Genomic DNA, 15,711 nt, shown 5'->3' with positions numbered 1-15,711 from the left:
TTGTTGTGACATGGTATATGATGCTATGTCTTTTTTTTTCTTTTATAGGCTGCGTGCTTGATAGCTATGCAGAGGTCGGAACGATTATAGTATGTTTGTATCACCTTGATGTAACCGTCTAAGAATAATGAAATTTCCTTTATCGAAAAAAGATAGCTTTTCAAAATATATCTTGACTTGATTTTTACTTTTTGTTGGGTCTTCAACAGCTATTGTATGGAATTGATAGAGATCTCCCTAATTAACTATATTCCAGACAGCAGTGCAGCACGTCAGACCAACTCCGAACTGGTCTTAATTTATACGCTCACATTATTTTTTCAAAAAAAACAGAATCAGGAAATGGCACCATTGAGCGTTTGTATAGGATAACTTCATGATTGTTTTCTACTCATCTAGCAAACTTTCTCTATTTTGAATTCCTTAAACATAAATGTTCAAACTGCTGCGATTTGTTCTGAATAAAAGTACAGTCTGACATGGACCATTCTGTCATGCAAGGGTTAAAGTTACTGCTATCAACGAGAGTTCCCAATCTGCTCAGAAAATATCAAAGGATAGTCCTGTTTCTTTGGACATCTGGTACGGAGGTTTCTGTCAATGTAATGTTCCCGTTTCTGTTGCTGATATTTAGTGATAGATAATTATGCAAACGACAAAAGTGATGCATGTCTGAGACCTCAGTTACGTTGTTCGTCGGATGTGACTTGTGAGCGGTACTTTGACGAAGCGAACCAGTTCGGTTTGTCTACATCAGATGTTTAGGGACTCTAGTCGTTTTGGATGGTATGTCAAGACTTGATTTTACATTTTATATTATTCGGGAGAAGGTGATCCTAGCCTGCCGGCGGGCAATGCGGCTGTCCGCTTATGGGTGCACCAGCTGCCTAAGAAGGAATAATTGCAACAAGTAGAAATCAAATCAGTGCATCGACGATTACCTTGTTCAGGTTCACAACAGTCATAGCAGTCGTAATAACGAGATAGGCGTGCAGTTAATCTGTGTCCCGAAAGGCAGCCCCGCTGCAGAAAGAACAGACTTTGTCCTGTCCAGGGTTACATCTTTACGCAGATGGTCCTGAAACGCACAAAAACACATAGGAATTTCTAACATATAGCATATCTCATATCTAGAGAGGTCAAGTTCCTGTACGCAATCAATCCTCTTCGAACAATCGCACAAACATACAGATCTCCGAAGTCCCAACAACGATCCTTCACTGACAGCCATATGTGATCATCCTGTTCAGCCGCTCCTGCTTCTGAACAGATGCTCTATGCTTATTTCAAACGCATCATGGGAACGGCCGTGCAGCGTAGCGAGGTGATTGATCTGCAATCCCTTGGCGTCCAGCAGCTTGATCTGACACACTTAGATGCCCCATTCTCTGAGCAAGAAATCTGGGCCACCATCAAAATGCTGCCCAATGAAAAGTCTCCAGGCCCCGATGGCTTTACTGCAGAATTCTACAAATCGGCTTGGTCAGTGATCAAAGAAGACATCCTGACCACTTTCGATGCCTTCTACAGAGTAGCTTGTGGTCGACTGCACAAACTTAATGGGGCACTCATCACTTTGTTACCCAAGGGACAGCAGCCAAAGTCACCATCAGACTACAGGCCTATTAGTTTGATACATAGTTTTGCTAAGCTTATTGCTAAGCTTTTGGCCAACAGGCTAGCACCTGAACTTGAACACTTAGTGGATGTAAATCAAAGCGCCTTCATTAAGAAGAGATCCATCCATGACAGTTTCAAGTTTGTAGAGCAAGCTGCTAGATCATTACACAAGAACAAAAAAGCCTCTGTGCTGCTCAAGTTGGATATCTCAAAGGCATTTGACACGGTTTGTTGGCCGTTCATGCTGCAGGTCCTGCAAGCCCTGGGTTTTGGGGGAAAATTTCGAGATTGGGTATCTATACTGGTATCAACAGCCACAACAAGGGTATTAGTCAATGGAGTGCCAGGAGGTGTTATTCGCAATATGAGGGGGCTACGGCAGGGGGACCCCCTGTCCCCATGATCTTCATCCTTCTGATGGAGATGTTGCACCGTCTGTTCAAAAGAGCAGTCCAGCAAGGTGTTTTGGCTGCACCGTCCGATCATAGCATACAACACCAATGTTCTTTATATGCAGACGACGTGATCCTTTTTGCTTCACCGACAATTCAGGACATGGTCACAGTTAGGGAAATTTTACTCTTCTTTGGAAATGCATCTGGCCTGCACACCAATTTTCAGAAAAGCTTGGTGGCGCCCATAGCATGCTCTCCACATCATATTGAAGCAATCACTGAAATTTTGCCAGCCAGGGTCTCTGAATTTCCCATTCAATATTTGGGGCTACCATTGAAAGTTGGCAGATTAAGGAAGGCACACTTCCAACTGTTGATCGACCGAGTAACAGCTAGTATGCCCACATGGAAGGCGCTATTGATGAACAAAGCTGGCCGACTGACAACAGTTAGGGTGGTCATGACTTCAATACCTATTCACACACTCATTTCATTGAAAATGCCAGAATGGGTCCTAGAGGAGATTGACAAAAGGCGTCGCGGTTTCCTGTGGACTGGCAAAGAAAAAGCCTTAGGTGCTCACTGTACAATTACCTGGCCAACAGTTTGCAGGCCTACTGACTATGGCGGCTTGGGTCTATTGGACCTCAGGCTGGCGTCCTTCGCCCTCCGTCTACGATGGCTATGGCTGAAGAAGACTGACGCGAACCGGCCTTGGAAGAACCTGCAATTGGAGTTTTCCCGAGACACTGTTCTTCAGCACATGTTCCAGACTTCCATTCAGATACAACTTGGGGACGGCAATCTAGCGCTCTTTTGGCAGGATGCTTGGCTAGGACAATCTTCACCCTCTATTCTGGCACCAGATCTCTGTAACTTGATCGCGCCGTAGGTGAAAAGAACAAGGACGGGCGCACAGGCGTTGCACCAGAAGCAATGGATTCTAGACTTTGCCGGATGCGCTACAGTGCCTACTCTTACACAATATGTTCTTCTCTGGCACAAACTAGCCAATGTTCATCTAATCCAGGGAGTTGAAGACCGAGTCTTGTGGAGATGGGACGCCTTTGGAGTCTATTATGCTCGTTCAGCCTACCGCGACTTCTTTTGTGGAGCCACAAAGTTCGCTGTCGCTAAGCTGATTTGGAAATCATGGGCACCAATGAAAGTGAAATTTTTCATCTGGTTGGCAGTTAAGGAGCGGTTGTGGACGGCTGATAGAAGACATCGACATGGGTTACAGGGAAATGCGGAGTGTACATTCTGTGAACAGGAGCTAGAAACGACAGTGCACTTGCTAGCTGCTTGCCCTTACACAAAGGAGGTTTGGCACATCGTCTCGACAGTGCTGCACATACAGAACACCACCTCACTGTCTGAAACCTCCTTAACGGACTACTGGGTGCATAAGCGGCGAGCCATGAGCAGATCACTAAGAAAAGGGATGGACTCCTTGTTTATGTTGATCTCCTGGACAATTTGGAAACAACGCAACGACAGAAATTTTGGTAGAGCCCCAAAACGAAATCCTCTGCAACTAACTGAGCTAATTCGAGAACAAGCTGCTGATTAGTGTGCGGCAGGAGCCAAACACTTAGCAATGTTCCAATGGCCGCGACAACAGCAGGACGACGCTGAAGCAACGGTACCTTAGTGGTTTCTTACCCTGACCTTTGTGTTTAAACGGATGTAAATAAGTTGCCATGTAAGCTCAAGCTACATTTCAAAACCGTGTGCGTGAGCCCGGTAGGCCCGCGTTGTAACAATTCTACTCATTCTTCTTAATACAAAGGTACGCAGCTCTCCTGCGTATTCTCCAAAAAAGTATCCCTGTAGCATTGCTCCAAGAAGCCAGAAGAATAGCTCAAGCCGGCGAATCCAGGCATCATAGCTCTCAGCCCCTCCAGCCTCTGAACAGATTCCCTGTGACATGGTTCCAAGAAGGCAGAAGAATAGCTCAACCCGGCTGCTCCAGGCATCATTGCTTCCCTCTGCACTTCACACTCCCTCTGCAGGCACTCTCCCGGTGGACCAGCAACACTTCTCTGCTGATAATAAGGCTGGTTCAAGAGTGCTAGCTTCGTCTACTTTGCGGGATCTATGGTGGTAGATTGGCAGGCAGTTTGTCTTCCCCAAGCTCGGATCCATGGAGCACGTGACGGCCTCTCCGGCGTAGAGCTTGGTGGCGAGTGGATGCTCAGAAACCGGATCAGTAGGGTGCGGTGGGCCTCTTCGTCCATGTTCTAGGCTTCCAGCCATGGTCGTCGTCTCGTCGCACCTCCCCGTGCGTCCTCTTTACACCAAGCTAGGCGACGAGGGGAGAAGTGGAGTTGTGGATGGCCGGTCCATATGTTACGGGTAGCTGGACCTACGGTCTGCGGTCACTTGCACAATGTCTCAGGTGGCTGAAAGAAGTACATATTTTATTGTTTATGGATTACTTTTAAAGTACATTGTGGTTGTCCTTACAAAAGAAAAAAAAAGTCTGTTGCCAATTAGTTCTGTCGTGATCAACAGTACTAGAATGAAAATTGAAAATGGAAACACTTTCATAGATAATCTATCTAATTCCATCTGTATCAGCACGTAGGTTTCCTAAACAAAAGGCAAACCTCATATACTGAAGTAAACATAGGAGTACTAAGTCAACTCTATATTTAAGGAATTCACTAAAAATTTTTTTGTTAAGGACTAAAACAAAGTAAAGTATAGGTAATCTACATAAACAATAGCAATAACTTTCTCGTTTCAGGATTCAATCAAACATTAAATACCAGAAAAATATAACAAGATGGTGATCATCCTTGATCATTTTCACTGGGTCCTCGGGTCCTTGGAAGCCAGCATGAGGAAAATTAAAGACAATCCGATCAAACCTTCTGTTCTTCAGGTGTGAAATTTCATTGTTTTCACATCAATGCCATGCAAAATCGTGGTTTCCAGTCTTTTCAGCTCCATTATATTTGACTCTGCATCATTGCACATTTGAACTTGAGTAACAGCACTCCTGCACAAGAGAAATAGGCCACAAAAAATGCAGAGGAAAGAGATAAGCATAGCTGTTTTTGATCACAAAATCACACAAACAATCCCTTTGAGCTTAGGTAATAGACCATGTCAATGCTAAATTTACAATGAAGCAAATATTGAAAGATCACAGTTTTTCCTAAAAAAAACGACAAAAACAGTGGTGCCATATGAAGTTAAAACAGGGCATTTCACTTGATAGCCAAATATAGCGTTCGTTTGGCTGAAAATGCGCAAATTGGACTCTATTTTAATAGATGACATACAATTTGTAGCAGTTAAGGATAACACAACGTGCACATTGGAAGCTTTCCTAACAATTAACTCGAGAGTTGTGTGGACGTTGGTTGGGCTCGCTTCTTCCGTTGCTGTGCTTGCTGCTTGGGAGTTGGGCTTGGGCCTCACACGGCTTTGTTCGAATACATGGTGAGACGGAACGGAAAAAAACGTGTATGAATATTTTTGAAACAGCGCCTTTAGAGCGTCTCCAACAAACTACCCATTTTTTCTCTCCATTTAACTCTATATATAAGTTGGTAAAAAAAATTATCCATATTGAGTTTCTCATTCCAACATACTATCCATTTCTCACTCTACAAATCCCAACAACTAGTTTCCTCTCTAAAAATATACACTATCCATCCACTCCAACAGCCTCTCCATTTCGCACTACAACAGGTTCTCCATTTTGCACTCTCCATTCTAGCAATTACTGCATGTGAAACCTACACTTTGGCAAGGCAAATTAGCTTGCCAAGTTTGGCAAGTGTGCGGGGAAGTTTGGCAAGTCGGATGGGATGGAGAGCCAGATAGCAACTCTGTTGGATCACAATTTTCTTACTGATTTGCTAAATTTTAGCTTGGAGAGTCTGGTAGAGTTGCTCTTAACGCCAAATGATCCTCGCCAAAACAGAGCAGGAGCTGCAGCTAGCCTGGGGCCTCTTGGAGCCCGCGACACCATTCCCCCGCCGCCTTCCTTGACCTGCCCCCAACTCCCCATGTCGACGGCTCGTCCTCGCAGGAGGTTGACCTCATGCGCATGGAGGAGATGGTCGACAAATTGTCGTACTACTAGTACACCGACGCCGACCACGCGCAGCAGCCCTATGCGGCACATAGCCTCTCTGGCGCCGTCTTTGATGCCATGGTGGGCGCGCATGGCCCTACAACTCCACCTTCGAGCTCTCCCCGTCCCGTGCCCGTGCAAGGCAGAGGTGAAGATCAAGATGGAATCCGAGACGCAGATGGAGGTAGGGAAGAGAGACTCCGATGCGGAGATGGCGGGGTGGCAGAAGACGATGGGGGAAATAGTGTATCATCCGGATGGCAGGTTAAAGTTGGAGTTGGAGAGTGATTCAGTGGAGCCGCAGATGTTTGATTTGATACATGATATGAATCTGTTGTTGATTAGCTTTGGAAAGGTAGAGGAAGCTGCGTCGGTGGAGATCCGACAGGAACTGCTGTCGAAAGCCAAGCGGTGGTTGGTGGAGTTTGAAAAGCTGAAGTGGCGAGTGGACCGGAGAAAGAAGATGAAGGAGAAGAACAAGGAGAAGAGGAGCGCGAGAAACTCCGGAGGTGAAGACGAAGGTAGAGTAGTGCAGGAGCTGCTGAATTGCCTAAACAAGATTTCAGTAATGATAAACCAGCAATTGGTGGACTTCACCACCAAGGTGGATTTGGCGATGGGGAATAATTTAAAGGAAGGCCACGCCATGGAGGTGGATTTGGCGATGAGGAATTCAAAGGAAGGCCACGCCATGGAGGTGGATTTGGTGCTGCAGAACTCGAAGGAAGGCTTGAAAGGGGACAGGTCACGGAAAGGAAAAGAAGCGAGAAAGGCGAGAAAGATACAGAAAGGGTTGGCGAAGTACGAAGAGTGGAGGAGGAAGAAGGATGATGAAAAGCGTCATCGGGATCCAGAGGAACTAACAGACCATTACGCCTATGAAGCAAGGTTGTTTGAAAAGAGTTGGAACATATCTATCCGACCGGCTATGGTCGCTTCGAGGACAACACATCTATCCCTTGCAAATGATATACTGTACATTTAATCCCGCGCCACATGGTGGTTTTAAGCACGATACTCTACGGGTATGTTCTGTCAAGGTCGCAGAATTAACAGGAGGTTTACAGTGGCCGCTCAATATGTTCGGTATGGTTGCCCTACGCGACTCATTAGATCACAACCGCAATGTTATCTTCTAACGTGGAAGGGATAACTGTCAAACCCTCACTGATGAGAATCCATATTTAGTACTGACTGGTCCTGTGCGTGGTGTTGTGTTCGGTGATCCTGTGGTCTTGGAGGTTTTGTTGTATGTGAGGGGCACCACTAAGTCTCATGACAAAGAATTAAGCCTGCTAGCTGCTGGTCTCACCAAATTATGTACTCGCCCACAGAATTCGCTTCTGATCGAGGAGCTCGGCCATATTGTTTTCTTTGTGGAAGCTACAATCAGTGTGAAAGTGATTTCTGGCCCACCAGATGGTTTTTATGGCGAGTTTGTTGCTTTTACAGATGTTTTAAAACGTGAAATCTTACTGCATAATTCTGGAGTTGAGGAACTGCATCTTGTTGGTGATGAGATCAGCCTTTCACGGAGTGTGGTTTCTGTTGAAAGCTCTGGAAAGCTGATGGTTTCTGTTAGGGCTTCGGATGGTTCTGTTACCTTAACGTGTACAATGAAATTCAAACCTCTGGAAAAGGGTACAACCACTAGGGTGCTTCATATTCCCAAGTTGTGCCAATTGGAAATCACTGTGGCCTGGTCCCTTTTCTCTTATTCGAAGACTTAGATAGCTATCTGTGTGCAGTTAGTGCTCCAAGGTATGATGTTGAAGGTGCGATGCTTAGTAGGTGGTGCTGAACCTGTTACTGTCGCCTTTTATTTTGTCGTAGCAATTTGTACTGCTACCTATATGATACTAAAACATGTTTGCTGGGGTTGGAAGCTAGATATGATGTCGTCTATCAAAAAAAAAAAAGTAAGTGCGGAATATACCACATTGAGAAATAAAGAAACCACAAGAGAACATATAGAGTACGTGAAATATAGGATACTCACATATTTATTGGATCGTAAAAATATATATATCAACCTTAATCTTTAGACATACAAGTTACTACTACGTACTAGCGCAGGAAATAATTGGCATGATGTAATATACTTTTTTTTTATAACGGACGATGTACTATACTTTGAGATTGGTTTGGATATATCAAATCCTAGTCTTGAGATATCGAGATTGGTTTCGATATATTGAAGGTGACATAAATTGTGAGATGATATATACGCATGTAGCATTGATTGGTTGTGCTTCAGTGAAGCAACAGATACAAGCAGTCCTCTCCTCCTGCTACTCACAAAGAGAAACAGATAGTAACATTCTCTTGCCCATGGCAGCCATCAAGAGCAGCACGAGGAGGATTGTGTGCTTGACAGCTGCTTCTGCTTTGTTCATGGTTCTTTTGACCTCACCATCCTGCCAAGCTGGGAACTGTAGATATCTCTAGCTACTTTTACTTTACCCCGTTGTTTCTTATAGACAGTTTAGGATACTTAAGACCCTATTTGGGAAGGGGGTGTTAAAGTTTAACACCCCACTTTTAACACTTTTAACACTTTCCTATCCAAACACTTGTGTTAAAAGTGAGGTGTTAAAGTTTAACACCCCATTTTTCATAAACACATGGAGGGGGTGTTAAAATTTGCTAAAGGTGTTAAAAGTGGTCCCCCTCTCCACTTTTTCCCAGGTTACCCCTTCTCTCTCCTCCCTCTCTCTCCGCCGGCCATAAATGAGGGGGCAATGGAGTCATTTCCCACCAAAGGTGTTAAAGTTTAACACATCATCCAAACATCCCAATATGTTAAACTTTAGCATTCTATTTGAGAGTGTTAAAACTTTAACACTTGTTAAATTTTAACACAGGGTATCCAAACAGGCTCTTAGTTATAGCCATGTTTGGTTTGTTGCATATGTGCAGGCGGTAGCCGCGTTTGCCCGTTGCTAGTGCCTTGCTTTCAGCCCCCACAATGTTACAAGGGAAGTGCCACATTATTTGTGATGCGTATAACTTCAAGCCCGATGGCGCCTACTGCAACAAAACTGTTACCCCATGGAACTGTAGATCTCTCTACTTTCACTTACTCCTCATTCGTTGTTTCTTATAGACAAGTTTAGAGTACGTACGTACTTAGCCATGTTTCATTTGTTGCATATGCAGGCGGTAGCCGCGTTTGCCCTTGCCCGTCGCTAGTGGCCTGCTTTCAGCCCCAGAGTGTTGACTTCTGTTTACAAGAGAAGTGCCACATTATTTGTGATGTGTATAACTTCAAGTCGGATGGTGCCTACTGCAATAAAACTGTTACTCCATGGAACTGCTGCTGCCCATACCGACGCCATGAAGCCGTGTAGATCAGTGGATGCATCCATCTGTTTTATGCAAAGCCAAATAAACTATTTGCCACCCCGATCCACACAGCCAGTGGCTCACATGTTAGTGAGAGAGGCAACTGAGACCATGTAAAAATGACAAATCAATTAATTTTCGGTCTCCTTTCCTAATAATTCCTTGAGAATTGCATGCAAATCAACAGTGCTGCTCCTGTCATTTTGAGGTACCCATTTCTTTTTGTCAATCACTCCCTACGTTCCAAATTGTAGGTTGTTTTAGCTTTTTTAAGTTCATAGATATTATTATGCATCTAGATATAGTGTATGTCCAGGTGCATAATAATATCTATGAATCTAGAAAAATCAAAACGACCTACAATTTGAAATGGAGGGAGTATGTTTTATGCTACATTTACTGTTTGAGATGATTTTGTAACAGAATTTGATGCGTGTAATGTCGTCCTTAATTAGACTTCAGCTACTTTGTCGGTATGAGAGGTAATTTGGTAAACTGAACCATTTGGCTTTTGTTTGTCAAATGTCAATGCCAAGAAAAAGTGTAATATAGTTGTGGTTTCGGTGCCTGATCCGCGCTGACCACTTCTGGACCTCCTCAGGGGAGGGGATTTTCCATATTCCTCTGCATCAAGCACAAGGTGTCGTTTTATCCCCTTGCTATCTTCTTGCTTCGCAGAGAGAGATGGTTTTCTGTGGCTATTCATCACCTACAAGATTCACACAATTTGTAATTTCCTCGCAAGTAAAAACAAATGACTGAAGAAGTATTATCGCACATGAAAAAAGAACCATTGCATGCAGGTTTACCAGTGCATTACTAATAATAAAGTGAGTTTTGCTACGTTTAATCTGTGCCCCTAAAGGCAGCTCCATTATTGCAAAAACAAGCTCTTGCATCCAGGGTTACTTCCCCTTTACAAAGATAGTGGAATTAGAATTCTTTCTACTTCTGCAATCAGTGTTTGCCACACAAAATGGTCCGACTGTACACAAAACACTAGATCGTTTCTAACATAGGCATATCTCCAGTATGGGAGGACAAGTTCCTCTACTCATCCATCCACTACGCAAATACAAATCGATCTCCAAAGTACTAACGTAGGTCCTTCACTGACAGCCTTATGTGGTCATCTTGTTCAACTGCTCTTACCTCTGAACATCTCTGCGGCATTGTTCCAAGAAGGCAGAAGAATAGTTCAAGCCGGCTGCTCCAGGCATAGTAGCTTTTCTCTGCACTCCACACTCCATCGGCCCCTCCTGCCTCTGAACAGATTCCAAGAAGGCAGAAGAATAGCTCAAGCCTGCTGCTCCAGGCATCATAGCTTTCCTCCGCACTTCATAATCCCTCTGCAGACACCTTTGGTGTTCAAAGTAAGAGCAGCCATCTCCTCCCGGCTGAACAGCAATACTTCCCCGCGGATGCCAAGGCTGCTCCTGTGGTGCAAGGAGATTGGGACATGCAATTCTGCTCATTGATGACGAAATTCTGCCTGGAGCACGCCAGGCATTCAGTGATGGCCCTGCGATGCTGAACATTGGCTGTGGATGAAAAAGAGCCCTCACAATGCCATCCAAGCTTAGTGGAGGACCTGGCTGTTGCCTTTGAGCAAATATGTAAGGCTGCGGAGGTATTGGCATGCGAACTGTGTTAGCTGGTGGAGTAAAATGTAGCCAAGGCCTTGCTTGAACAGGTGGAAGCAGATGAAGTAGCCTTGTGTCAGTTTCCAGTTTGCCAGAAGGACGGACATTGCTTCCACCTAGGAATGAGGTTGAAGTAGCGTTGTTTCCACTCGATTTCTTCCACCTCTTCAAGTCTCCTATTTGAAGCTTGAATGTGCAAGAAGGACCTAGAGGGAATGGTTGGTCGCACCTTGCACCATCTCCTCTCTTGTGGTTGTAACCAGGATAGTCAGTTATTTGGAATTTCTCTTTCTCAAATATAATAAGAGAAGAATCAGAGGCTAACTGCTCAAGATCCCATCTGTCATATGGCCCTCCTGTCTTGTGTCTGACATGGATTTCACCATAAGGTATAAGCAGGTAGAGTGCACTGCAGAAAAAGTCCCTCAACAGCCTCTTGTGTGAACTAAATGTCAAGAGTGGATGGTTAATAAGATGATAAGTAAAAATGGTATTAAGAAGGAAACTAGTTAAATTTGGGGGAAATCAATAAGAAACCATCTGTCAACTACTTAATTACCACTGTTGTACAAAAATAATGTTTGTCATCAGTCCAAATCATATTTGCATATGGAAAGCCTTTAACTAACACATTCCAACAGCAATTTTAGTATAGTAAACTTGCAGATAAGTAACTACAAAAGCCGTTTTAAGTGCTGCAAAAAAGGATATACACACAAAAGTACATGAAACTAACAAAATTCTTAGCTTATTCTTGTCGAGGTAAAATGTCGTGTTGACAACAGACAAGATTGGTGCAACACAATCTCGAGGTAAAACATCTAGGGCCTGTTTGGTAAAGCTCCTCTGGAAGTCATCACTAAGGGAAAGCGATTCTATGATTGAAAGTGATTCCCTAGGATAAAATCCATGTGGGAAATGATAGTAGCGGGAAGTGAATCAAGCATATCTTAGTTTATTTTTGAGAAACCACTTCACAGAATTACTATGGGAATGATTCCCTGCAAACCGATGTTTGACAGAGCTCCCCTGAAATCACCATGGAAGCTGCACCAAGCAAGCTTTTATTACATTTTTTAGGTAATCTAATACATTAGTTACTCTTTTTCATGAAATATATTAGTTACTCTTACTCTATGCATAAGGAGTGTACTTATTTTTTTAAAAGAAAAAGGGGGCATATAACGACCTATAGTCAATTTATAGAAACAAGTTTAGTAGAGATCAGCAGTCCTAGAATGTAAGCTGGAAAAAGAAACAAATTCATTAATAATCTGCCCAACGCCATTTGCATGCATCAGCTCATAGGTTTTCTAAACAAAACGGCATAGCCTCATATACAGATGTAATCTTATGAATACTAAGTCACCTTTACATTTTAGAAATTCACTAAGGAATTGTTTATCAAGAATTAAGACAAATAACAATAGAATTAATCTATATGAAGGATAGAAAGACCATTCGCATTCAGGGATTTAATCCAACATTAATAAAATACCAAAATAAACATAATAAGATGGTGCACATACTTGATCATATGAACCTGGTCCTCACGCCCTCTAAAGCCAGCATGAGGAAAATTAAAGACAATCCGATCGAACCGTTTGTTCTTCAGGTCAGTGTGAAATTTCATTATTTTCACGTCAACACCATGCAAAACCGTGGTTTCCAGACTTTTCAGCTTCATTATGTTTGACTCTGCTTCACTGTACTTGCCTAGCAGCACCTCTGGACAAGAGGAATAGGCCGCAAGAAATGCAGGGGAAATATATAAGTACAACTGCTGCTGATCAGTGATCAAAGAATCACACAGACCATACTGCTCTTTTGACCTTAGGCAAGAGGCCAGTTCAATGCAAAAGGAAATAGGAAACAAGAGAAGCTATCGAGAGGTCACAATTTTCCTAAAGAAACTGACAAACAGTGGCGTGCATGAAGTTAGATCAGGGCATTTCAGTAGATAGCCAAATATCGAGTTCTTTTGGCTGAAAAATGCGCAATCAGACTCTATTTTACTAGATAACACAAACCGGTCAATCACTAGCACTAAGAGACGATGCATCATGTAAATTGGACGTTAATCCTTACAATCAACTTAAGTAAAATCTCATGAAATAGAGTAGCACAAAGCCTATTTTTCAAGAATCAAGAAATCACTAAGATAAGATTCAAGGGAACCACACAAATCCAATGCATATATCAAATCACTTCCAGCTCTATGCAATGGATATTGCCATAGATATTCCACACCACAATGAGAAGGCACCGATTTCAAAAGAAAAACATTGATCTCAACAGGGCAATATGAGAAATCCTTCTCCAACCAACACAAGTATGCTTCCATCAACGGTATTCATTTCCATAACCAGGCGCAAAATACGAAAGAAAAAGGAACCATTATATCACTAGTATAGTAGTATGTAGTGCTAGTAGCAAGGGGAAATTAACTGCAAATTTGCCAAACGCGGCACCTTTACGCGCCAGATGGCCTGTTAACACATTCCCCAGGAATCGCCGAACTAGCATATGGTTTTGTTGTATGCATGAATCCATCCATCGGTTGCTCCACTTATTCCCGTACCAAAGGCACAAAAGGCGCCCAAAAAAGAAAACCATCCCCATTCACCCATCACCAATGCCATGTTATGTACTGGTGCGTAACGGCAAAGACAAGCACCTTTACGCGTCTCGAGAGCAAGCAGAAGCAATCGATCGAAGTTGACGAACCGTAGGTGTCGAGGGACGTGGTGACGATGTTGGTGCCGGAGCGGAACGCGGTGGCCAGCGCCAGCGAGAAGGAGAAGTCCCCGTCCCCAACGAGCAGTATGCTCTGGGTAGAGGAGTAGCACCCCAGCAACTTCCCCCCCTCCTCCTCCTCATCACCCGCATCGCCCTCCTCGTCCTCCGCCTCCGCCGCTGCCGCCGAAACATTCTCCTCCACCTTCCCTTCCACGGCGATCGCCACCGGTACCCCCTCCGATGGCTCCGCCCCCTTCCCCTCTAACTCCAGTTCCCGGACCCCCTCCGCTGGAATCGGCTGATCATCCCCCGCAACCCCCGATGTAGCCTGACCTGCATCGTCCCCCGCGGCGTGCCCGACCGCCGGCGAGGCCACCCCCACCGCCATGCGCGCCTGTGGTCTGGTGGAGGTGGACTGGTGTGCCGGGTCCCGGGTTGGTGCACAGTACAAGACTCGAGTCCAAACTCCAACACTCCAACCACAAATTTCTGACATTTAATGCGTTCGACACGCGGGACCCACATTGCACTTTTCGGTCTTCCCTCTGACCCAAACGTGAAACACGCTTCTTGATTGTTGACAAACTTGACGTGGTGCCGAGAAATTTGAAATTGTGCCATTTTCACGATATGGGTTTTCGGCACATAGGAACTGTTTGGATCCAAGGACTAATTTTTAGGTCTGCACTTTTAGTCCAAAAATTAGCTCTAGTGATCCAAACAGGTGGGCTAAAAGTGTACAAAGAGGCTAAAATTTGGAGCTAATTTTTAGCCCCCAAAGAGATCCTAAAAGCAGCTAAAAGTGAACCTGGACACCCCATACCCCTCGCGACCCTAGGCACGCCCGCACTATCCTCCCCGCACCTGCCCCTCAATCTCATCCGCACCTCCTCCCCCGCACTCTCTTCCTCCCTTCCCGCGTGCTCCTCCCGGCCCCGCCTCCTCCGCCCGACGCCGCCGGCGCCGCATCGTCGGCCCCGCCACCTCTGCTCTGACCCACGGTGCCGCCGCCACTTCCTCCGCCTCCGCATCTGCCCGTCGCCCTCATCCGCATCTCCCTCTTCCGCGTAGGCCGCCGCACACCCCTCGCGCCGCCCCGCCAGATCTCCACCGCTTCCCCCCGTCTCGCCCGAATCCCCCCGCCTCCCCTTCTTCTCACATCGCCGCCGCATCCACCCTCTCCCGCATCGCCGCCGCCGCCCCTCTGGACAGTCACATTCGGTAGATCTACACCGCATCGCCCGACTCCCTCCGCCTCCCCTGCCTCTGACACCCTCCCGCATCGCCGATGCCACCCCTCTGTGCTGAGCTCACCGCCGCCGCACCTCTCGCCAGATCTACATCCCGTCCCCTTCCCTTCGCCACACCAGTCGCCGGAGCACCTCAAACTCCTACATCCGCGCGCCGCCCATGGACGGATTCGGCGACGACGGCACCAGGGACTTCTTCGGCGGCAACTTCGACCTCTTCCCCGGCGACGGCAGTCAGAATCCGGGGTCGGGATCCGTCAGTGGTCCCCGGATTGGCATTGAGGCGCTGGATCTCAACTCGCAGGCAAACGACTGGTCGTCGATGGCGGCGTATCAGGGGATCCTGCAATCCGGCGCACTGGCGGCGTCGGAGAGCACGGGGCCTCATCATTCTCAACCGCGCGGCCGTGGAAGAGGTACCTCTCGCGCTCTCGGTTTACGCGGTTCTCGGAGCTGTGGCGGAGCCGTAGGAGGCCGCGGCGAATGCTCGCCGTCCAGTCGCGGCCGGCGCGGTCGGTTGCCACCGGTTGCCGCCGGCGGTCGTGGTCTGCGTGGACCTTCCTCGGCGGCGCCTGGTCCATCAGTAGGCCGTGGCCGTGCTCGACGTGGTGGACGGCAGGGCAACG

General features: G+C 45.9%; 1 protein-coding gene across 1 annotated transcript; it reads right to left on the bottom strand.

The window, feature by feature from the left end:
• Positions 1 to 10,381: 10,381 nt before the first annotated feature.
• Positions 10,382 to 14,371, bottom strand: LOC117844295 (uncharacterized). The gene is made up of 3 exons (XM_072291465.1): positions 13,824 to 14,371; positions 12,626 to 12,824; positions 10,382 to 11,541 (listed from the first exon to the last, which is right to left on the bottom strand). Exons 1-3 carry the CDS (start codon positions 14,329 to 14,331, stop codon positions 10,602 to 10,604), a joined length of 1,647 nt encoding a protein of 548 aa, XP_072147566.1. The 5' UTR covers positions 14,332 to 14,371; the 3' UTR covers positions 10,382 to 10,601.
• Positions 14,372 to 15,711: the final 1,340 nt, after the last annotated feature.

The sequence above is a fragment of the Setaria viridis genome, chromosome 2 (genome assembly GCF_005286985.2).
Source record: "Setaria viridis chromosome 2, Setaria_viridis_v4.0, whole genome shotgun sequence".
Taxonomy (NCBI): domain Eukaryota; kingdom Viridiplantae; phylum Streptophyta; class Magnoliopsida; order Poales; family Poaceae; genus Setaria; species Setaria viridis.
The sequence above is the reverse complement of the archived record's forward strand: the minus strand, read 5'-3'. Positions and strand labels throughout refer to the sequence as shown.